Below are 22,810 nucleotides of genomic sequence, written 5' to 3'. Positions count from 1 at the left end.
AGATTGTCCCGAGTCTGGGCTTTGACAATTACAAAGCTATGATGTCATTTAGTGTATTGTTCTGTTTTCTATATTTCCCGTATTTGAGTCTAGAGATTTGATCAAATTAGGATTTGGGGTTCATTTTGTTTGTTTGTTTTTTGTTTTCTTCTTAGTATGTGTTTGTGTTCTCCCACAGACAGGACACAATGTTTATTTGGCTCCTTCCTATGACTTTGCAGCCCTTGATGCTCAATGCCTAGCCCCAGTAATTCCCTGGGGGTTAAACATGGTGACATTCTGTCATCTCTTCTTCATTTATTAGCTTGATTGTTTCTGTAAAGAGAAACTTCCCTCATTCATTCGCAGTGACCTAGGGGATTATCTCATGGGTTCTTCGAGGATTCCGGGTACGTGTGATTATCCCCACTTTGATGTGAGCACACTGAAGTCAGAGGGGTAAGGGTGCTGTCACCAGAACTGTCCAGCTGAGCCCCAGTCAACTCATGGAATCATAGTAAGTAAAGGGGAGTCGCTTTATGGCCCCAACTCAGGCAGCAGCCCATGAGTAACAAAGCCAAGCTGAAGAGCTCCAGGGCCCTTTTCTCCTTTCATAGGAGGATAGACCTGTACAGAATCTTAAAAAAAAAAAGATTTTATTTATTTATTTGACAGAGAGAGAGAGAGAGAGCAAGAGGAGGAACACAAGCAGGGGAGTGGGAGAGGGAGAAGCAGGCTTCCTGTCGAGCAGGGAGTCTGACGCGGGGCTCCATCCCAGGACCCTGGGATCATGACCTGAGCCGAAGGCAGACGCTTAATGACTGAGCCATCCAGGTGCCCCTGACCTGCACAGAATCTTAAATGTCATTCAGTTCAGCATTGTCATGTTTAGATGGGAAGCTGAGGACCAAAGAGGTTTAGGGAACCATGCAGGCTTGCACAGGGAGCCAAGGTCATGGGCATATTCTTAAAGGAAACCATTGAAAATTCTTGTGATGAGTTCCAGTGTCTTTGATGGCTACATCTGTTATTCTCATTCTGTAGCCTGTGCCTGTACCCAGTGCACCAGGCTTGCCTCTCCCCTCATCTTACTTACTGTTGTGTCCCCAGTATCTGTTGAATGAATACATGAAGGTAGCTTTGTCTTTATATCTTAGGAAATGGCTGCTCCTTGGCCTGTCCACAGGGGAAGGTATTATAGGCACAGGACCTGTGGTAGATGCCCAGAGAGCACCCAGCCCATCAGGCACCAGGGAGGAGGCAAGGGTCAGGGGATGGGAGGGAAACAAGGCTCATTCTGGGAAAGCAGCTGGATAGGCTCTCCTCCATCCTGGCAAAAGGCAAGCCTAGCAACACAAAATACTGTCAGCAGCATGGATGGGATGCACCAGCAGGTGGCAGGGTTCAGTCCCTGAGCCAGGGTGGGCCGCAGAACCCCAGTCTGTAGGAACAGCAAGCCACACTGGGTGGGAACTCGGGCCAAAGATCAAGTCTGAAACCCTGAGTGTTAGGATTCAGTTGGGTTGACAGGAATGGGGAATCTCCATTACCACTAATTCATATAAGGTAGAAGCTCTTTTCTCCCTCATGTTATAGGCCCCGAGGTAGTCAGTTCACAGCCAACAGGATGCTCCATGGGGAGAAGAAGAGGACAGAGAGAGAAGACCCAGGCTCCCATCATTTTTTTCTCTTATCCTCAAGCATGACTTTTACTCCATGGCACAATATGGCTGCTGGAACTCATCCTTTCCATGCCACATTCCAAGTAGCAGGAAAGACCAGAGGGAAAAGAAAAGCGCTTTTCTTCTTAGGGCAATTCCCAGAATTGTGCAGATTGCTTCACTTACATCCTATTGGCCAGAACGGAGTCACGTGATGACACTTCGTTGCAAAGGACAATGGGAAATAACAGCCTTCATCTCACACACCCGTGGGCTCAGCTAAAAACTGGGGAGTCTATAAGTGAAGACCAGAGAACCTGTAACCAGTGACTTGGATTATGCTACAAGGCAGAAGTGAGCAGAGGACTCATAGCCACTGGGGTGCCACTGCTGACCTCCCTGCTGCTCTAGGTCCTGGGACTTGGGCCTCCTGGGGTTGTATGAATCCAACTGTGGTGGGGGGTGGGGCCGTAGTCCCCATCCATGGGGCCTGCCCGCTGATGAGGGCCGCCACTGCAGCCAACAGTGGGCATTCCAGAACTCAGCATGGCATCAGCCCAGCGAGACGTAGCAGCAGTAAGAAAGCAGGTGAGCTTGTTGCCAAGGACCAGCACACGCTCAAAGGCCAACGATGGCTTGATGCTATGAAAAGCATCCTCAAGGGGAGGAGTCCAGAGCCACAAACTGTGCCTTTTCCCAGGGGACAGGGAAGGAGGTGATGACAACTGCCTTTTAAAATTTCCTTTATTTAATGTTTTTTAAAAGATTTTATTTATTTATTTGACAGACAGAGATCACCAGTAGGCAGAGAGGCAGGCAGAGGGGGGCGGGCGGGAAGCAGGCTCCCTGCTGAGCAGAGAGCCTGATTCAGGACTCGATCTCAGGACCCTGAGATCATGACCTGAACTGAAGGCAAAGGGTTTAACCCACCGAGCCACCCAGGCACCCCAAATTTTTTTAAACTATAGAATAACATACACATAGAAAAGGACACAAATCATAAATGTACAACACAACCATTTTCTCAGAAGCAAACACACCCAAGTCTCCAGCACCCAGATCAGAAAGTTGAACATTACCCCCACCCCGGAAGGCCCTGAGTATCCCCTTCCAGTTATGACCTGTCCCCACCGCGCCCCCCTGCTCCCAACTCCACCCTTCCCACCCCACTGCTGGCATTTAGAAAATCTTTCCAGGTGATTCCATAGTCAAGGCTGAGAACCACCGTATATAACCGTATATAACAACAGACTGCGGGGAGTCTCCTTCTCCCTCTGCCCCTCCCCTGGTTGTGCTCTTTCCCTCTCTCTCCCAAATAAATAGAATCTTTTTTTTTTAAGATTGCATTTATGTATTTGAGAGAGAGAGTGAGAGCGAGAGAGAGAGAAAGGGAGAGTGCATGAGTAGCAGGGAGAAACAGAGGAAGAGGGAGAAACAGGCTCCCCACTGAGCAGGAAGCCTGAAGGCAGATGCTTAACGGACTGAGCCATCCAGGGACCCTTCAAATATCTTTAAAATCTTTAAAAATCTTAAAAAAAAAAACCAGTGGTTATCAAATTTGGCTGCACATTAGAATCACGTGGGAGAACATCTGCCTTTTGAAGTAGAACGTGGGACAGAGCTAGCAAAGCAGGCGGGTGGTACAGGAGAGAAACTTGGAAGACAGACAGGGCTGCCACTCACACTCACCAGCCGGGTGACCTTGAATGGGTTCCTTCGCCTCTCTGAGCCTCACCTGTGGAATGGGAATACTATCACACGGCCTGCAGAGGTGAGGCTGAGAGATAGAGGAGGTAAGCCCAGGCCAACACATGGCAATTTTAATTAAAATTGAGTACCCCCAGGAAGATTGAAAGCCCTTCGTTATACAGAAGGGACGCGATCTGGGGAGAGGGGATGCAGGTTCTATGGAGAAGAGGGTCAACAGGTAGTGTTGATGAGAACCAGGGTCTTTCGGGGGAGCTCGGGAAAATTCCAGGGGGAGCAAGGATTCCAAGCCAGAGCACCAGGGATCAGCAGCTGCGGATGAACCTGGATGGGCCCATTTTGGGCGAAGCCAATCCTTTTCCTTCAGCAGCAACGAGAAGGTTGACTGGCTGCAGGCTGTTTACTCTGGGAGCTGCTTAAGGAGAAAGAAGCAGACTTGGTTGAGCACGTACTTTGTGTCAGAAATTGCACACCCATGCCTTCGATCTCGTGAGGTGGGCACCCTTGCCCCATTCCACACTCGACGGGCTTAACTCGGGCTGCCCGACTTACAGAGCTGTGGGGTCTCCACGAGCCTGGGACCTGCGGTGGCAGCCCCCACAACCCCCCACAAAGGGCGTGCTGTATACACACATGACTCGGGAACGCCTCGCCTGATGAGGGGCTCATCTCCATAGTTTTTTTTGTTTTCAAAACAAGAAGTATACTTTTTAAGCTATCTTGTTTCATACTTGGTACAAGATACCATGTTCATTGTAAAACACATAGAAAATAGGGGCGCCTGGTGGCTCAGATGATAAGCGTCTGGCTTTCTCTCAGGTCATGATCCCAGGGTCCTGGGATGGAGCCCTGCATTGGGCTCTCTGCTCTGCAGGAAGCCTGCTTCTCCCTCTCCCACTCCCCCTGCTCATGTTCCCTCTCTCGCTGTGTCTCTCTCTGTTAAATAAATAAAATCTTTAAAAAAAAACACACATAGAAAATACAAATAACCAAAGAGAAAAAAATTAAGATGTCACATAGCCACTCTGTCCTGAGATGAGCACTGCTGACGTTTCGACATCTCTTGTTCCCACAGGTAAGTGTGGGTGTGAGTGCGTGCAGAAATGACCATAATGGGGTCATAGGGTAGACTGTTAGATTATGTGCTTTTCTTCCCTCAACAATACAGACTGGTCATATTTCTATGTTAGTGAACATTCCCCTCTAACAGCGGCTCTGCCTTAGAACCCCCTGGAAAAGCTGAACAGATATCGATGTCCGTGCCCAGACACGGAATTTTTTTTTTCTTTTGCTCAGGGAAGGGGCTGGACTAGGGAGGGGACTTTGAGACTCCCTGGGGTTCCACTATGGGGCGAGGTTTGAGAGCATCGTTCTTCAACAGGGTCCCGGCATTCTATTTGCTGAAGGGATGTACTCGAGTAATTTGACCAATTCCCTCTTCTTAGACATTTAGGTTGGTTCCAATTTTTCATCATTAAGAACCAGGAGTTAGCAAACGTTTCCTGTTAAGGGCAGATAATGCATGTACTAGCTTTTGTGGGGCCTGAGGTCTCTGTTGCAAGGGTTGAATTCTTCCGTTGTAGTGCGAAAGCAGCCAGGATACATAAAGGAAGTTATTTGTTTGTTTTTTTTTTGTTTAAATAAAACTTTACTACAAAAACAGGGGTGGCCAAATGTAGCCCATGGGGTGTAGTTGGCTGACCCTTGTTACAACAGAGCTGTAGGGAATCTCCTTGAAGCTAAACTTTCCAGAATGAAATGTTTATTTTCTTGGGACAGTGATTCTGTACTGTTTTAGAAGTTGGACCCTTTTTCAATAAAACTTTAACTGGAACTCATACACACAATAGGTCAGAGAAATATTTCATCAGCTACATGTATTTTACAAATGGAAATGTAAGTTGCATATCTCGAAAGTCAACTCAGGGTTGTAGATGATGGTTACAATTTTTTTTTTTTTCCTAATCAGCCTCAGCACCTGTGGCGTTCAAACCAAAGTTTTACAGAACCAACGTAACATCTCTGGGGAACCCAGGTGTTCCACAATGGACACAGTCTGAAAACCACTGCAATAAGATAAATTCCTGGTGCAAGCAACCAAAAGTCAGCTTCGAGGGAGCTTAACTCCTAATGAGGGATTTAATGGCTTCTATTACCAAACCGTGGGAGACCTCGGGGTCCTACCTGCTGGGACTTTCAATCATACCTGCCAAGCTGTTGCTCCCCGTTTCCCTTCTGCCAGCCTCTGGCAACCATCTGTCTTGCGTTTTGTCTCCGTGGACTTACTTATTCTGGTATCTCATGTAAACGGAATCGTAAAAGGTGTGACTTCTGTGTCTGGCTTCTTGCACTTAGCATAACATTTCTGAGGTTCATCCATGTCCCAGCGGGAACCAGGACCTAGTCCCTTGATTGGGAAGAGCCTACTGTACAGAAAGAGCACATTTTGCTTTCCCCCATCCATCTGTTGATAGATCTCTGGGCTGTTTCCTCCTTGTGGCTCTAGCAGATGGTGCTGCCTGAACATGAGCGTACACGTATTTGCATCAGTTTTCCGTCCTTTGGGGGAGACGCCTGTGAGTGGAGCAGCTCATCGTTGCCATTTACCTGCAGTCCTCCAAACTAGCCTCCATGTGGTTGTGAAGGTGATCTTTTTTTTTTTTTTTCCAAAAACATTGTTTTCCTTCACATACGTGAACATGCTTTGTATAAAAGGTATACATGTTCACGGTCAAAATGTTGAAAACTACAGAAAACAGTGAGTGTCGGTGTGTGTAATACAGGAGAATGTAATTGACACATATGGCTGATTTTCATAAAGTCTCTGGGATCCTGGTGCCCACCCCCTCCCGCCCCTCTTTAGCCTCCTCTCCTGAGTGCCCTCTGTATCACCACCTCACCTCTGGGTCCCTGCCCCACCCCAAGGCACTCCCACGGGCTCCTGATCCACAGCAGATGCTGTTTCTCTGTAGATTGCCTTTCCTTGCCTGAATTCTCCTACTTACTTCTTCCAGCTCCCCTCTCCCTGTCACCGCTCCCCCAGCATGTCACACATACCGGAAAGCGGCTGGGATCACTGTGCCCAGGACAGTGGGACAGGGAAGCTGATCCATGCGGGAGAGGCTGTTGCGTTCTCCTGCTTGACTCTAAATCAGCACTGATCCCAGCTCTCCCGGGACTACCTCTGAAATGCGCCCCACACTGGCATCTGAACTCAGCAAGGAGTCCCAGACTCTCCCCAGTCTTGTCGTTAGGGGTTGGCATCTCTCCATGTTCCCCTGTTGTGACAACTGGCAGTGAGGCTGGTGCACAAATGGATGATCCAGAAGGATCTTTCTCTTCCTTTTTTTCCTTCCTCTGGGTTTGCTCTTTCAACTCGGGAAGCCAGATGCTTTAGAGTTTAATTACATGCTGCAGTTGGAAGCCCAGAATGTCAGAGCTGGAAAGGAAGAACCTTATTATAAATAATAGCTACCAGCATTTATTGAACATTTACTCTGTGCCAGGCCCGTTTCCAGGCATTACCCCATTCAGCCTTCCCGACAATTCAGGAGACAGGTGCTATCATCATCCCTGTTTTACAGGGAAGGAAATGAGACTTTGGGGAGATCACAGGCATTTCCCAAGCCAGGCTGAGTGGTACACTGTGCAAAAAAATAATAATAATAATATATTACTTTGAGTTAGTTAAACCCTGAATCCTACATCCTCCCTGGGAAATTCATAATGCACACCAACAGATTATTAAAGGCCCTGAGAAGTCCTGTATTGATCAGACCTCTTTATTAGTCTGTGCCACCTCTGTTGAGCAGTTTGCAGAATGCAGAATTCAGGTATTAGTGTGCTCCTCGTTTTATGGATGGAGTCACGGAGGCCCAGCCAGGCCTTTAGGTGCAGACCAGGCACAGATCTTGGGCCCTATGCTTTCTGAACCCCACAGGAAACGTAAAGCAAAGCAGACTATGGCCCATCTGGTCCACTACCTGTTTCAGTAAATGCAGTTTTATTGAAGATTATCTGATCCAGGTCCCTTGATTTATAGATGAGCGAGCCAGTCAAGACCCAGGGAGGATGGCTGACTTGCTCATGGTCCTATAGTCAATTAGTGGCAGAGGCAGAAACAGATCCTAGATCTCCAAAACCCAGGTATTCTCCAGAACAGAAATCCAATAGGCAGTGGGAGGCGAGCTGGGGGAGGCAGGATGGGAAGCTCCGTGAACCCTGTGATATCGGTCTTGGTTATCTGCTGCGCGCCACCTACACAGGTGCACTGTCCCCTTCTACCCCTGCACAGACACCTCTGAGCGTCTCTCCCTCCAGCTGCTTTGGGTAAATCTCCCAGGGCCTGAGCTGCCTGGGGGCTCTCCACTGCTCTCCACCTGGTGTGGGGGACAAAGGCTGAACCGGGCAACTGTGTTTATTTTAATTCTGTGAGAGATGCAGTAAAACATTACGAACTTGCCCTCTGCCAGCATGAAACATGAGATCATCTGGACAGGAACCTGGCAGAAGGCAACCTTTGCCCGCTCCTGGGAGAGTTTGCCAAATGAATGAATAGTGTAAACAGAATCCTAGGGGGTTGTTCAAGACCGCTTCAGAAAATGAATTACCTCCGAAGGTTCTTAGACTTCCCCTGAAGTACGTTACACAATGGTCATTTATTTACATTTTTCGTCCCTGGGTGTGTGTAGTTTGAAGATGCAAATAAAATCATTCTTATCTCATCATTAAAATGACTCATGCAGGGGGTGCCTGGGTGGCTCAGTCGGTTGGGCATCTGCCCTCAGGTCATGATCTCAGGGGTCCTGGGATAAGCCCCACGACAGGCTTCTTGCTCAGCAGGGAGTCTGCTTCTCCCTCTCCTCCCCCTCCCCCTGCTCTAGCTCACAGTCAGTCTCTCTCTCTCTCTCTCTCTCTCTCTCAAATAAGTGAAATCTTTAAAAAAATGGCTCAGGCATAGAGTACTTTTTAATGTTGTTTGAAATGTGAACAATTTAAAATATCTGCAGATTTAAACGTTTTAGTCCAGAAAGGTCCGTCCAGTAAGTGGTACTCATTAAGGAGGTTTTACTGATCCCCGAGTCTAGGAGAGGGAGGCATCTTACTGACCCCGGGTGGCCACGACCTGCCAGAAGGCTAAAGGTTCATCTGGAAACAGCTGCAGGGGACAGCAGGGCATACACGGTGGCCTCGGGGTAGAAGCTCTTCCTGGGACAGCCAGACTGCCCAGATGGCCTTTCCAGAGCTGGGAGATGCAGACTTGTCACTGAGGTGGAGGGTAAAAATAGTCCTGTGTGGGCGGCAGCTGGGCCCAGAGGCAGTGGCTTCCCTGTCTCCAGAGCAGAGAAGGCAGTCCCAGTTGACAGACAGTCTCTTAGGCTCTTGAGGCCTCCTCCAAGCTCTGGGGGGTGGGGAGGGGGGTGTCTTTCCCTAACAATGAAGAACCCCCCCCACCCGTCCATACCAAGTGCTGGAAAGAGCTGGGGTCCGGTTTTAAGGTAGCAAAGGGCTTACATCCTGGCTGTGTCAGTCACCAGCTCTGTGTCCTCTGGCAAAATCGCCTTCCTGAACCTTTATTTTCCCATCTGTCAAATGGGGCTAATTGTTTATCTCCCTAAGGTGGCTGTGAAGCTTAACTAATTAAGAGAGCCAACACATTGTAGGCTGCAGCCTCACTCTTCAGCCCCTCTCCTTCCCACCAGTAGCTCTTCTTTGAGAGTGGCTCTGAGGCAAGCCAGCTGCCAGGTCAGCCCCGTGGAAAGGTCCAGAGGGGCGGGAACTGAGGCCTCGAGTAAGAGTGGTGTCAGGGAGCCGTCTCAGGAGCCAGTCCTCTGCCCCCAGGAAAGCTCTCAGGAGATGGAGCCCTGCATTGGGCTCCCTGCTCAGCAGGGAGTCTGCTTCTCCCTCTCCCCCTCCCCCCAACTCGTGCTCTTTCTCTCTGTCTCAAATAAATAAATAAAATCTTTAAAAAATATTTAAGAGTTGATGCACATGAAATAGCCACCAGACTTACTGGGACAGTGGCTCCAGAAAGGGCAGAAGGGAGAAGCAGAGGGAAGGAGCATGAGATAGGAAGTCTCGGTCCAGGTCCTGCTCCAGAACTCTGGCGAGCGGTCTCAGAGACCCACTATACCCACAGAGAACGGCGGTGCCATCTATAAAAACAGGACTCTGACCCACTCCCGGAAGCAACAGCCAAGGAGGCGAACCCGTGTCTCAGCGCCACTCAACAACTACCTCTAGCTCTCGACCCAAACACAGCCAAGACTGGGCCCCTAGCTGCAGCTGCCCCAATTTTGCCCCCATGTCCAATGTAGGACAAACTGGAAAAGTCCAGTATGCTCCCCTAACCAATCTCACAGTGCACTCCCCTTCTAGTTAGCACACCTACAGCTTTCCCACGCCGAGGCCTCTGATCAGAACCAGAAGCCTTCCCTTTGTCCCACCATAAAGCTCTCCTATTCCTCCGCCGGGCCTTCAATTCTCTGCCGAACTCAAGTGATGGTGGCTGACTCCCTTGGGGTCACAGGCTCCGAAAACAGCCTTTGCATCTTCTCATCTGGGTGGTCTTTGTTTATTTCCACAAGCCCGTGTTCTCTTTCTGCCTTCCCGACCCAAGGTCCAAAAGACAACATCTTCCTCTTCCCCCGGGGTTAGCCACAGAAACCAGCTCAAGGATGATGGAAGGGGGAGGGGAGGAATAATTAAGAACGTAGCTTTGGAACAAGACAGATCTGGGCTCGAATTCTGCCTCTGATGCTTAGCTAGCTGTGTGATCTTGAGTAAGACAATTAGCCACTCGGAGCCTCTATTCCTTCAAGTCAAGAGGACAATCCAGTGAAACCCAAGGGCTGGTGTAAGAACTCAGTGAGGTACAAATATATTTAATGCCCTGAGCATACAGTAAGTGCTTAATAAAGGAAGGGCCAGCCATCAGTCTCCTCACAGCCTCTTGCTGGTGTAGGCAGGCCTCTCTGGTCCCCACTGCTTTCTCTGCGCCTGCAGTCTAACCTCGGCTGCATGGAGTCAAGAGCCATGTCCCAGCTGTATGAAAGCTCAGGGGTTGGTCTCAGGAAAGGACGATGCACAAAGGACAGAACCAAGCATTTCTCTAAAGAAGTCCACTGGTCAAAAGCAGAGGACAATGGGCGCCTGGGTGGCTCAGTTGGTTAAGCGGCTGCCTTTGGCTCAGGTCATGATCCCAAGGTCCTGAGATCGAGCCCCACATTGGGCTCCCTGCTCAGTGGGGAGCCTGCTTCTCCCTCTCCCTCTGTCTGCTGCTCTGCCTACTTGTGCTCTCTCTCTCTCTGTCAAAGAAATAAATAAAATTGTTAAAAAAAAAAAAAAAAAGCAGAGGACAAAATATCTGGCCAGAAACCTGCTGTCTCCCTGTTCTCTCCAGGCTCTCAGTCGTGGTCAGGGCAGGGAGACCCTTGTGCCAGGCGGCCCTCCCAGGACCCGGGAGGTTGAGCTGGGTCTTCTTCCCCCAATCTCTCCTGCCTCTCTCTCTCTCTCTCTGTGTGTGTGTGTGTGTGTGTGTTTCTTCCTCTCTAAAATGAGAAATTTAACAGTTTCCCAGGAGGCACACACACGTGGATTAGTTCTAATGGTGGGGCAGTGGCTCTGAGATGTTTCATGTCGAGGGTGTCCTGAGTCCCCTTACTCCCACTTGCCGAGCCCTCTCCATCCCTGGGTCTCTCCCTCTACCACCACCAGCAGTGTCCAAGCCTCCTGCAGCATCTTCTGCCTGGATTATGGAAAAGAGTCCTAACTGCTTTCCCTCCTTCTCCACAGCTCAAACAATGCAAATTACATCAGGGTGAGAAACCATCCCATGTCCCATAAACTCAGGCAGATTTTTAAAATAATGACAATAACCAGGATTGGGGGCAATGCCCGCCTTCCCCACAGGGCTGGAGTGTAAACTGGTGTATTTCTAATTAATTTTTAAAAGATTTATTTATATATATTTTAGGAGAGAGAACATGTACACTCCTGGGGGGGGGGATGGGGAGACAGAGGGAGATTAATCCTCAAGGGCAACCCCAGCTGAGCAGGGAGCCCAGTGCAGGGCTGGGTCCCAGGACACCCCTGTCCCCATGCGCCCCCCCTCCAGATCATGACATGAGCCAAAATCGAGAGTCTCATGCTCAACCGACTGAGCCCCCCAGATACTCCCTAAACTGGTGTATTTCTGCAGAGCAATTTGGTAGGATGTAATCTTTTGATTCTGCAGATCCATTTTTCAAAATAAAAATAAAGGAAAAAATGAGACCATGGAAAAGTTTGCACAGATTTCTTACAGGCTCTTTGTGGTAATATTGCTTCCCACGCAAAAAAGGGGGACAACTACAATATCCAAAAACAAACACCTTGGTTAAATAAATTGTAGTAGTCTCCACCTTGAAACACCATCCCTTCCCTTTAGCTGGTATTACAGATCAGTAGTTCCCAAAGCACGACCAGGAGGAAGGAGCGTCATCTGGGAGTTTGTTAGCAATACACATCCGGGGGTCTCCACTCCCAGCCTACCACTTCAGAAACTCTGGTTTGGGCCCAGTTATCTGGGTCTTAACAAGTCCTCCAGGATATTCAGAACCGCTGCTGTAGAATATTTATCACTACGAAAAGATACACAAATGACAAAATGTTGCAAAACCGTAGATACAAAACCACAGGCATGAACAGTGCATCTTTATCTGAATATACGTATGTATTGGGACACACAAAGGAAAGAGGCCAGAAGACTTTGTACCAAGGTGGTAATGTCGACACTCTGGGTGGTAGGATTATGAGATTTTAGATTTTTTTCATTATGCTAATCCGTACTTTCTAACTAGTTTACAATGATGAGAGTTTTTCTGTAAAAAAGGAATGGAAAAAACCCGCAATAAACTTCTTAAATTAAAATAAACAGATCAAGTGAGGCAGGGTGGGGGCAGGGTGGGAAGGAGGCTGCACCATCCGCCGCCACAGCCTGCAGCGTGGGGACAGCGGGGAGGAGCGGGGAGCGGCGTGCGGGACCGCTGGGCACCCGGCGCCACCGCGGCGGTGGAGGAGAGGCGAGGGAAGCTAATGTCGGGGGAGGGGGGGTGTCACAGTTACTCCTCGGATGTCCAGGAAGAGTTACTAGGAGCCGGAGAGCGGAGAAGAGATTTAGGGCAGACTTCAGGAAGACCTTAACTGCCAGGAGCCCGGAATCCCGGAATGGGCGCCTCGGGGAGATCTTCCACCCCCAAAACAGCCAGCCGCTGCCCCCGGGGGCTCGACCTCCGCCGGCCCGAGGGCGGGGCTTCCGCATCTTCAGTGCCTTCCAGCCTCGGTACTCGGGGGGCGCTGCGCCTGCCGCCCCCGGGGCTCAGCAGGGGAGGGGGATGGCGGGGGCGGGGCCGTTGCTAGGGGAGGGGCGGCGGGACGGGCGCGCAGTACAGCCGGCGACCGAGGCGAGCGATCGGCTCTCCGGCTCCAGCTTCCGCGCCGCCTGTTGCTCGCTCCTCCGGGCCGCCGCTTCCAGCCCGGTGCCCGGGGCAGGCGGCCCGAGGGGTGCCGGCGCGCGGGCGCCCTCCCGCCTTCCCCTCTCCCCGCTCGCAGCCGGACCCCAGCGTCTCCCGGAGGGCGGGCGCCGGCCGGCCTCCCCGTGCGCCCCGGCCCGCGCGCGGAGACCCCGGGCGCTGAGCGGCGATGAACGCGACCTTCCTGAACCACAGCGGCCTGGAGGCAGAGGGCGGCTTGGGCGGCGGCGGCGGGGCCGCCCTGGGGAACCGCAGCCACGGGCTGGGCACGTGGCTGGGCTGCTGCGCCGGGGGCGCGCCGCTGGCCGCCAGCGACGGGGTCCCCGCGGGGCTGGCGCCCGACGAGCGCAGCTTGTGGGTGACGCGCGTGGCGCAGATCGCTGTGCTGTGCGTGCTCTCACTCACCGTGGTCTTCGGCGTGTTCTTCCTGGGCTGCAACCTGCTCATCAAGTCGGAGAGCATGATCAACTTTCTGATGCAGGAGCGCCGGCCCTCCAAGGACGTGGGCGCCGCCATCCTGGGGCTGTACTGAGGCCGCCCCGGCCCGCGATCGCCAGCCCGGCCCGCCAGCAGACGAGAAGGGAGACCGCGACCCTCGTGCCCCGCACGGGCTCTGCCGCCGCCGCCGCCGCCGGGCTGGCCGCTCGAGGGACAGTGACGGGCCCCGAGGGCCCCCCGGGACCGGGACACCGCGGGACTCGAGGCGGCGGCGCGGGAAGGGACTTCCACACCCGGCTGGTCCTGTGGGCGCCTCGGCGTGGCGGGGCGGGAGGGGTCGTGCGAGGCCAACCGGGCCCGAGGTCACCGGCGTGGGAGTTTTGTGTGTTTGTGGGTGGGCGGGGTGGGGGAAGTTGTGGGAGAATCCGAGTCGCTGCGCTTGTCGGCCTGATTCTGCTTTCGAAAAGAAACCTTATAATAAAACTGCAGCCTTCGGGCTTCCCGCGGCTTCCCACCCGCACCTCCGCGGGGTGTGTGTGCCTGTGTGTCTGGATGTGTGTTGCCTGGGGCAGGGCGCGGAGGGCGGTGTGCGCTCCCTGGGCCGCACGGCCGCCTGACTGCCGAGCCGAGCAGTGGGGGGCAGGTCCGGGGCTCCTGAGACCCCACTCCGAGGAGGCCAGGAAGGCTGCAGCTCCGGAGGGGAAAGGGCTGGTTCTTCAGGGTGGCCAGACCGCCGGTGAGAGTATTAAAATCTTTGGGAAATGTCAATCTATTCCGCGAGATTAGAAAAAAGTCAGTTTAAGTCCAAAAGGGACGAAGAGCAAAATTAATACATCAGAACCGTGAACAAGTAAAATTTAATGGAGGGGCTTGGCTAGATCTAGTTAGATTACAGAGCCAAAAGCCTCTATTAAGGGCTGGTTCGGACCCCACCCTTGTAGAGTGTGGAGTAGTAGTAGTACGCACTGAAAATATGTCCTTGCTGCATGGGGAGCGGGGAAAGCAAGTTTGGGAGAGGGCTTTGTGGTGCAAAGAACCCAGGATGTCTGAAATGCAGAAAATGGCCTCCAAATGCAGCTGTGTTGAGGGAATTTTGAATCTCACAGTATGAGATGCCCCCTGACGCCCAGAACCCTGCCCCCTCTTGCACATGCCAAATTAACTTAGAGCAGTGTTAATGGCTAAGAACCTTGGCACTCACTGGCCAAGGGGGAGTGGGCTGCTCTGCTATCTGGTCGGGGGAGGGCTAAGACAGGTTGGTGGAGGGGAGGCACAGAGGAGGAAAGAAAGCTGGGCTTTGTAGCCTATGGATAGATTTGGTGGTCCTAACCCCACCCAGGCAGGCACCTTGGTGTTTGGAAGATTGGGGGGTGGGGGAGGGGGCTGTAAGGGATTTCTCCCTAACCTCTTTTTTGCCACTGACGAAAGTGAAGGTGAATGGGAAGGAAGATGGCTGAAGCCTTTCTTGGCTTTGAGAGGAGAAGCAAAGGGAGCACCGTCCCCTATTTGTAGCACTGTGTTCCACCCCGGGAGAGGGAGCAGTAGCTCAACAAAAGCATCCATGGTCTCTGACCATGAAGAATCCAGAGTCTTGCTGGCTCCTGAGCCCTCCTGGGCCATCAGAATCCTCATCACTGAGACATGTCCCCTACCTACCCCCCCCCCCAGCTCAATCTCAGACCTGGGAGAGTTCCTCCAGTTTGACAGGTCAGGCCAGTAAAGGGGCCAAAGACTACCTGTGAAGTGTCCATGAGGCAAAACCCATCATGTGGAGAACATTCTTCTGATGGCTTGGACAGGAAGGTGATCCAGTGCCTTCTGGGGAGATCAGCCGTTAATGATCTGGGCAGCCCAGATCTGGCCTTTTTGTAGCCCAGGGGTCTGGAGCCTGGGCCGACCTAATGCCCACAGGCCATCGAAATGCCCACAGGACACAACTCCACCAGCCACAGGGGTTCCCCTAAAGCCCCAAAGCAACTGACAAGCGAGAGTTTCAGGAGGAACAGAGGCTTAGACACTTTCCAGGCTGACCAAATTAGAGCCAACACTTCGAGAACTTTCTTCTAATAACATGGATCGGCTGCTAACTGTGACCGGGGCAAGAGGAGGGCTTTCAATAGTTAAGGTGCCTGAATTTGCTGAAAAGGGAAAGCCTTAGCAGAAAAAGCCTTTATCTCATCGTAAAGAAAAAAAGGCTAATGAAGACACGTCTGTGTCCCCCATCCCATGACTAGTGCACTCGAGAGTGTAAATACACATACATGGGCACACGTGTATAAGGGTATGTTCAGGCATGCAGACACACTCAAAGACAGGCTCAAGCCTCAAGGAGGACAACAACTGGTCCCCCAGTGTCTGCTGTCCCCCAGAGCTGTCTCATATAAAGCGTGGGGACGGGAGAGTGGAAACGGGGACTTACATAAGAGCATATGAGGTCTAGTGCTCCAGGGGAAAGGTGCGGCCAGATCAGAATTCTGAGTCTGGAGCTTGGAGGATGGAGGAAGGATCTGCTTCTCCAAAGTCCTACCCCCACTATCGGGCAGGGAGAGCTCCTCTGACAAGGCCTGCCCAGGATGCTGGGGCCAAATCTCCAAAGGTCGCAGGTTCACAAAGATTACCTGGGACCCTGGTCTTTGAAATCTTAGCTTCCATGCTTCCTAGCTCTGTGATGCTGGGGAATTAACTCAACCTCTCTATGCCTCAGTTTCCTCATCTATAAAATGGGAAGTAATCGACTCCAGAGTTCCCAGGAAGTGATGTGTGTAAAGCAGCCCTATGTATAATAGGTAATAACATGGTTATGATTATTATGATTATTGTTCTTTTGGTTTAATGCATGAACTTTTCCCCAGTCAAATATATCTGGTTCTCCGAAATGAGATCCCGGGACAGAAAAATAGTCATTCGTATTTGCAACGCATTTTGTAGTTTCCAACCTACCTTTGTAAGCAGGACACAAACAATGTATCATGTTAATAATGTATTTGACAATGTGTCAAGCATGGAGCTCCCATCCCTGCTTTGAGGAGGGTTTCATTATCACTTCCATTTTACAGATGAAGAAACTAAGGCTCAAAAAGGTTGCCTGATGTCACATAGCTAAAAACAGGCAGAGCTAGGGTTCCACCCTGCCTGTGTGACTCGACTCGACTCTACCTGGTTCTGTTTGCTCTCCGCAGTAGCTTAGGAGGAGTAGACATTCTCCTGTGTGTGTGTTCGTAGGAGAGTCAAGTTAAACAGGCTTGCCCAAGTTCATTCATTCGCCCAGTGTCTATTGTGGATCTGCTGGGGACCAGTACTGTGCCAGGCACCAGGGTGAGCAAGGCGGTGACCTAGCAGCCTGCAGCCCACGAAGCCCGAGATACTCACATCCCTTCTCAGGGCCACTAGCCTCTGAGATGGCAGCTGGGGGAGCATCGGAGGCAGCACTTAATTACTCTTGAAGCCTTAAGCCTTTAGACCCAGGAATCTGCAATTCTAGTCCATAGATAGAAAGAGCTTCATCCATGGGGAACACTCTAGAATTTTCGGGAGAAAAAAAATAAAGCGCCCGTCAGAAAACTAACTCTTATAAGATTATCACCTGGCTTTCTGTGTGTTCTGTCATCTTGGATGAGCCAAAGCTCACACTGGCGGCTCCCGGTAGCCCCCCACTCGTGGGCTGACCCAGGCGGGCAAGCCAGCGGTCACCTCCTGACACAGACCCCCCTTCGGACACCAGGGGCCGTGAGTTTTTCTTTGCACCCCTGCTTGTGCTCTGTTCCACAAGCCAGAGTACAATAGAGGCAAACTATCTTTTTTCCCTTTTGTATGGTCACTCTGCTACTCACTTGAAGGGCATTATCTAAATTCATTCTCATAACAATCCTTTAAGGTAGCTATTAGCATTATTCCCACTTTATCTTTTACTGATGATGAATCTGAGGCCCGAAGAGGTTAGGTAGTGGGCTCAAGGTTACAGCGGCACAGGGGGTGTGGCTGACATGCAGACCTGGGTCTTATGAGCCTGCCCACCGGTTCCAGGATGGCCGGGTATGTCCCAGATGGCTCTCCTGGGGCTGCCGCTAAGGAAGCTAAGCTGAAGGCAGATCTGCCCTCGGGACACTAGTAACACGACCATGGAACAACCATCCATTGGGGTGGGGCTCAGTGGGGCCAGCTTCTGTGCCTCCAGTTTTGGGGGGTGGGTAACCAGCCAGTAGGGTGCGGGGGTCTGGTGGGAGCCTGCAGGCTGGCTGTGAACCTACGTTTCTCATGGGGCCCATTTGGCAGAAGGATGTGTGGGCAGAAAGCCCAGGACAGGGGACCTGGACGTTGAGGATGACACAGCCAGACAGGCAGAGGCCAGCCTCCGTCACCAATGGTCATGCTGAGCGAACTGCTGCTTCCCTGCTGAGCTGGCCCAGGCCGACAGACCTGTGCTCCAAAGGTGAAGTTCAGCTGGGGCTCTAGGGACCTCCTAAAGCAACACTCACCTTCTTGCTGGGGGTGCGGTTCCTGGTCTGCGTCCTGCTCCCGTAGCGACACTGAGGGGGATTATGGCGGGGCTTCCGAGAAAAAACAGTTACCTGCCTTCAGAGGGCTTCCCCCACCTCCCCATGCAGACTCTCCCCTCTGCCCAGTGTACCAGGCCCAGGCCTCGTGGGAAGGGTGACCTTCCCTTAAAGATGGGCCCTGGGCTCTGCCCCTTTCTCTGCTTCCCAAAGCTTCGCCCTCAGTGCTGGCAGGAAGAGGGAGGGAGCCCGTCCTGCTGAAACCAGCCCATCTCCCGGCTTTGCTCTGTGTGGGGAAAATGAGAGCAGTGCTCTGGCCTGGCATCAAGGGAGCAAATGGAATCAACCTGGGGTCTTGAGTCCTTTCCAGGAATGTAGCTGGATTGGCCCCTCCTGGGGCTGGGAAACTTTGGGCCCTAAGAAGACTCTGGAGACCTGGGAAGGGAGAGGAGGGGGAAAGGAAGGACTTGGGGACAGGACAAGGGACCCAGAGCAGTGGAGGGCTGGAGGGGGCCCAGCCGAGGAGCACCCCCCCACCCAATGGCCCAGCTCCCTGCTGCAGGAGCAGCCCCAGGCCTGAGGTCCTGGAACAGGTCTGGGGTAGCCACAGCAAGGGCCAGGCGTCAGCAGCCATGCTGTCAGTGCAAGGCTTCCCCTTGGACCCATGATTTCCAAACCTGGTGGCTCATGAGAATGACCTGACGGAGCTTGACAAGTCCTGCAATCCAGACCAATTACAGCAGAATCTCTGGGGGTGGAACCGGGCTTCGGAACAAGAAGACCCTTCCCTGTTCCATGACCGTCAGGTGGTGCTGATCACAAGAGAGATGCCCCTGGCATTTCAGGCGTTTGTAGTCCCTGCTTGCCACCTGTGTCCTCAAGCCCCCTGTGACCATCTGTGCAGGGGCGCTGGTGTTGGGGAGCAGGCGAAGGGGATGGAATGAGTTCAGACTTTGCAGAACCAGCTGTGTGTTCAGCCGCAAGTTAATTACGTGCTCTGAGTCACACTCTGCTCGTCTGTCAAATGGGGATCATAAAACCCACTTCCTGTGTTTGTTGAGAGGAGTCCATGGGATAACGATGGCTGAACTTGGCACAGGGCTCTGCCACAGTAGGTGTTGGTTAATTGGTTGAGAGTGTCATGAGGATGCTGGTTGACCTTGGAGGATCTGTCTTAAACCTCTGTGCCGGCCCCTTTCCCGACGCTCCTCTCTCTGCTCCCATGGTCTGGCCCCCAAGAGCCACTCTGAAAATGCCACAGAGTTCACACTCCATGCCTTGGCTCCTGCTGCTCTGCTTGCCTCAAATGCTTTTCTTCCCCTCCTTTGTCTCTTGATAACTACTTATCCTCTAAGGTCAAGCTCAAGTGCAACCTCATCCATGAAATAGAATTATGATCACTCCTGTCACATATCTTTGTACATCTACATAACATAACAGCTAATGTATATCAAGCCCTTCTATATGTTCGGCTCCATTCGTATATTAACTCTCCTAAGAGGTGCTTCTACTAACATTCTTACATTTGAGGAAACGGAGGTCCAACGAGAGTAAGAGACTAGTCTGACATTGTACAGCCAATAAGTGGAGCTGGGATCCAAACCCAGGCAGACTGGTTTCTGAGCTCACACTCCAAACCACCAGGCACACGGCCAGATTGTGTGGCATGTGCCTTGTTCTGCCTCGAATTATGGTTCCTGGTGTTCATGTCTGTCTCCTTCACTGCATTATCCCTGAGAACTGTCTTCCCTGTGGGTGTATCTTCTACAGCACCCAAAAATCACGCTTTATTCAATTTAGGGATATCACAAACCTTTGTGGAATTGAGGACACAACCTCTGTTTCCAAGGGGCCCCACTCATCACAGGGATCAAAGATATCTAATCAAATCAAACATGAGGAGGAGGGTGGGCACTCTTGTCAGTCAGATACAAATAAAATTTTGTGGGAATGATTCCCCTTTTAGGTGCTAATAAGCATCCTTGCCATTTTTAGAGAAGATCTTTCATATACCAGGAATGGTGTGAAGCACTTTTCCTATTTTATCTCATAATCCTTTCTGATTTTTCTATAACCCTTATCTCTCATCCCTGCAAGGCAGATATTGTTGTCATCTTTGCGTAAGAAGACAAGGCTCAAATTGCTTCAGTCACTCATCTAAGACTGCAACTTATCATTGGCATAGGATGAGAGTTCAAATTCAAGTCTGTCTGAGTTCATCTGGAAGATGATTAACCAGTACATTTCACAATTTCAATCAAAATCGTGAAATGAAACCAGGCCTTGATTTTTCTGTTTCATTATTCGTGATGTGGGAGGAATGTTTTTGTGAGCCCTTCCCACTTCTCTCTATTGCAGATGTGACGGTGACTCTTTCATCATGAAATGTATTAGCACTGATGGTGAAGATGCCAGGGAGAGAGAAACAACGGGTGCCATCACTGGACAGACTATAAGGTGAAAGCTCTTATAAGAGTAGAGAGAGAAAGAGAAGGGTTAGGTTAGAATGGTGGACAGACTACTTCAGCCGGCTCTGCATTGTTCTAAACATCAGGACTGACAGTAAAGAAAATCCATGGCATTGGTGGAAGACAGAAAGGATGCCCTCAGTGGACTAGAAGGGATGAAGATTTCCTAGAAAATAGATGGCAGATTAGGTCATGTTCAAGAGGGTGCCCACAGCCCACAGGTCAGGCATGCAAGGTCTGCCACAGAAATTGGGAACTGTGCCAGGGGTGCCCCTGACTGGGATGCGGGGACAAAGGAAAGAAGAGGGGGAATTCCTGAGTCCTGCAGAGGCTGTAGTCAGAAGGATCAGCTTCCTCCCTATCCCAGCCCTTCTTGCCATCAGGGGCAGCTCTGAGGTTTTGTCAGGGGCAGGACACCAGGGAGAAAACGGGAGAGGAGAAATTCTTTAGGCCTGTGGTGAGCTTAAGATGCACTGATCCGTAAAGATTAGGAAAGGTTTGCAATGATGATGAGAAGGCCGAGGCCGCAAAGACTGCTCTGGTTTCTTGATGCCATAGCCCTTGTCCACCCTGACATCTGCCTTGTTACATTCCCAACTGCAGACTTGGATAAGGAGATGCACCACTTCTAAAAATGGGATCATGTATTAATTTTTCTGCAATGTACATATGGGCAGTCGCATGTGCTCTTACCAGGCGGGTGAAAAGCCCCAATGAATTGCCATGGAGATGAAACCTGGGATGAGGTTGCCATGGTAACTAAATTGTTTCTAAAAGGCCACACCACCTTGGGGAGGTAGAAAGCTCCAGTCAAGGACTTGAAGTGAGAGGCCAAATCACAGACCTTCCCATCAGGGCCAGGTGCTCTTTCAGTCTCTTTTTACTTCTCTCTCTCTCTCTCTTTTTTAAATCCTTGCCTTTCTTTGCCATCCCCAAAGGCAAGAGATCTAGATTTTGGAGACCTAGATTCAAGCACTGGCTATGCCACTAATAAGTCGCAGGGACCAGGTATCTGTGGGCCCTGACGAGGCGTGAGGAGATGGGCTACAGGCCCTCCTCTCTAGATCTGTCCTGACTTGCCGTGTGACCTTGGACCAGTCATTGATCTGTTCCTGGCTTTCCTCCTGTGCCAAGTGAGGGGGGTAGAACGGATTGGCTCTAAGATCATTCCAATACTTTTTCTTTCTCAAGGCAAAGCGCTTCCCCAGGTGTAAGCAAGCTGATCTGTCCGTGGTGCTGAAATCCAGCTGCTGAGCTCTTGGGCCATGTCCCATTCTCAAAAGACCTGGTTGTTTGCAGCACCTTACAGATTTCTAGACTCTCCCCTACCAGGAGTCCAGGGCCTGCTTGCAGCTGGAGAGGAGACTCCAGAGGGTCTTGGAGTTCAGAGAGCACTGGAGAAGGAATCTCGAGAAGTGGTCCTAGCCAGACTCTGACAGCTCTCAATACGATTTTGATGCAGGCACACCTCCCCTGGGGAACTTTGTTTTCCCATCTATGAACGTGAGGTGGGGACCAAGATGATCTCTAACACCGTATGGGCCCAGAATGGTCCTGGATGCCTGCCTGGGCTATAGGGGAGGGGAGAGCCTATAAAGGCAGCCATTCCCCACCTGTCCCAAAGCTCAGGCTTCTCTAGTGGTGTCGAAGGGTGAGGAACAAAGCACATTCCTTGGTCAGGAACATGTGTTCTTTTGTCTGGAAGAAAAGACAGGCAGTGAGCAGATGCAGCATTTGCATTTTCTCAAATGACAACTAAACGCTGAGGATGATTAGTGCTTTTTATGAAACGCGTCAAAACTATAATAAAATCTCCGATTTATACCATCTGCTTATTGATCATCTTTCCAGAACCCCCTTCACTCCTCAGTAGTCCAGGATAAAAAAGACAATGAGAGGAAAGCTTAAAGGGAGCTCACGCTAGAGGAGACACAGACATTGTAATTCACTCCAAAATGATTTGTGTTTTTCAGCCTTCGACTTCCTCACTTGGCCAAGTAATGTGAGGGTTGGGAGTGTGAAGTCCCTACCAAGAAGGGCTCTTGATTCAACCCTGGCTTCTGCTCCTTCTTAGTGGTAAGACATTCTTTCCAAGCCTCAGTTTCTTCATTTGTAAAATGGGGGGTTATTGATACATATCTCTAAGTGTTCGTGGAAAGGATTAAATAATGTGATTTATGAAAAGGCTTAGCAAACACAGGGTCTGGAACACCTCAGAAATGATTGTTTGGTTTATCTGTAGTTGCTTAACAAACTACCTTCAAAAGTATTTATGGTTTGAAATAACTCTATTGTCTCTTCTGGCTCTTTCTTTTTTTTTAAGATTTTATTTATTTATTTGACAGACAGAGATCACAAGTAGGCAGAGAGGCAGGCAGAGAGAGAGAGAGACAGGAGGAGGCAGGCTCCCCACTGAGCAGAGAGCCCAATTCAGGGCTCGATCCGAGGACCCTGGGATCATGACCTGAGCTGAAGGCAGAGGCTTTAACCCACTGAGCCACCCAGGTGCCCCGTCTCTCCTGGTTCTGTGGGTTGACTGGGCAACTATGAGC

The 22,810-nt window shown here is 51.0% G+C and overlaps 1 protein-coding gene across 1 annotated transcript; it reads left to right on the top strand.

Moving 5' to 3' along the window:
* Positions 1–12,346: 12,346 nt before the first annotated feature.
* On the top strand, positions 12,347–13,817 carry RPRML (reprimo like). Its single transcript, XM_047707926.1, has one exon. The coding sequence runs from the start codon at positions 13,029–13,031 to the stop codon at positions 13,389–13,391; it is 363 nt and encodes a 120-aa protein (XP_047563882.1). The 5' UTR covers positions 12,347–13,028; the 3' UTR covers positions 13,392–13,817.
* The last annotated feature ends 8,993 nt before the right edge of the window (positions 13,818–22,810 follow it).

The sequence above is a fragment of the Lutra lutra genome, chromosome 16, assembly GCF_902655055.1.
Source record: "Lutra lutra chromosome 16, mLutLut1.2, whole genome shotgun sequence".
NCBI lineage: Eukaryota > Metazoa > Chordata > Mammalia > Carnivora > Mustelidae > Lutra > Lutra lutra.
This window is presented reverse-complemented; position numbering and strand designations above follow the sequence as displayed.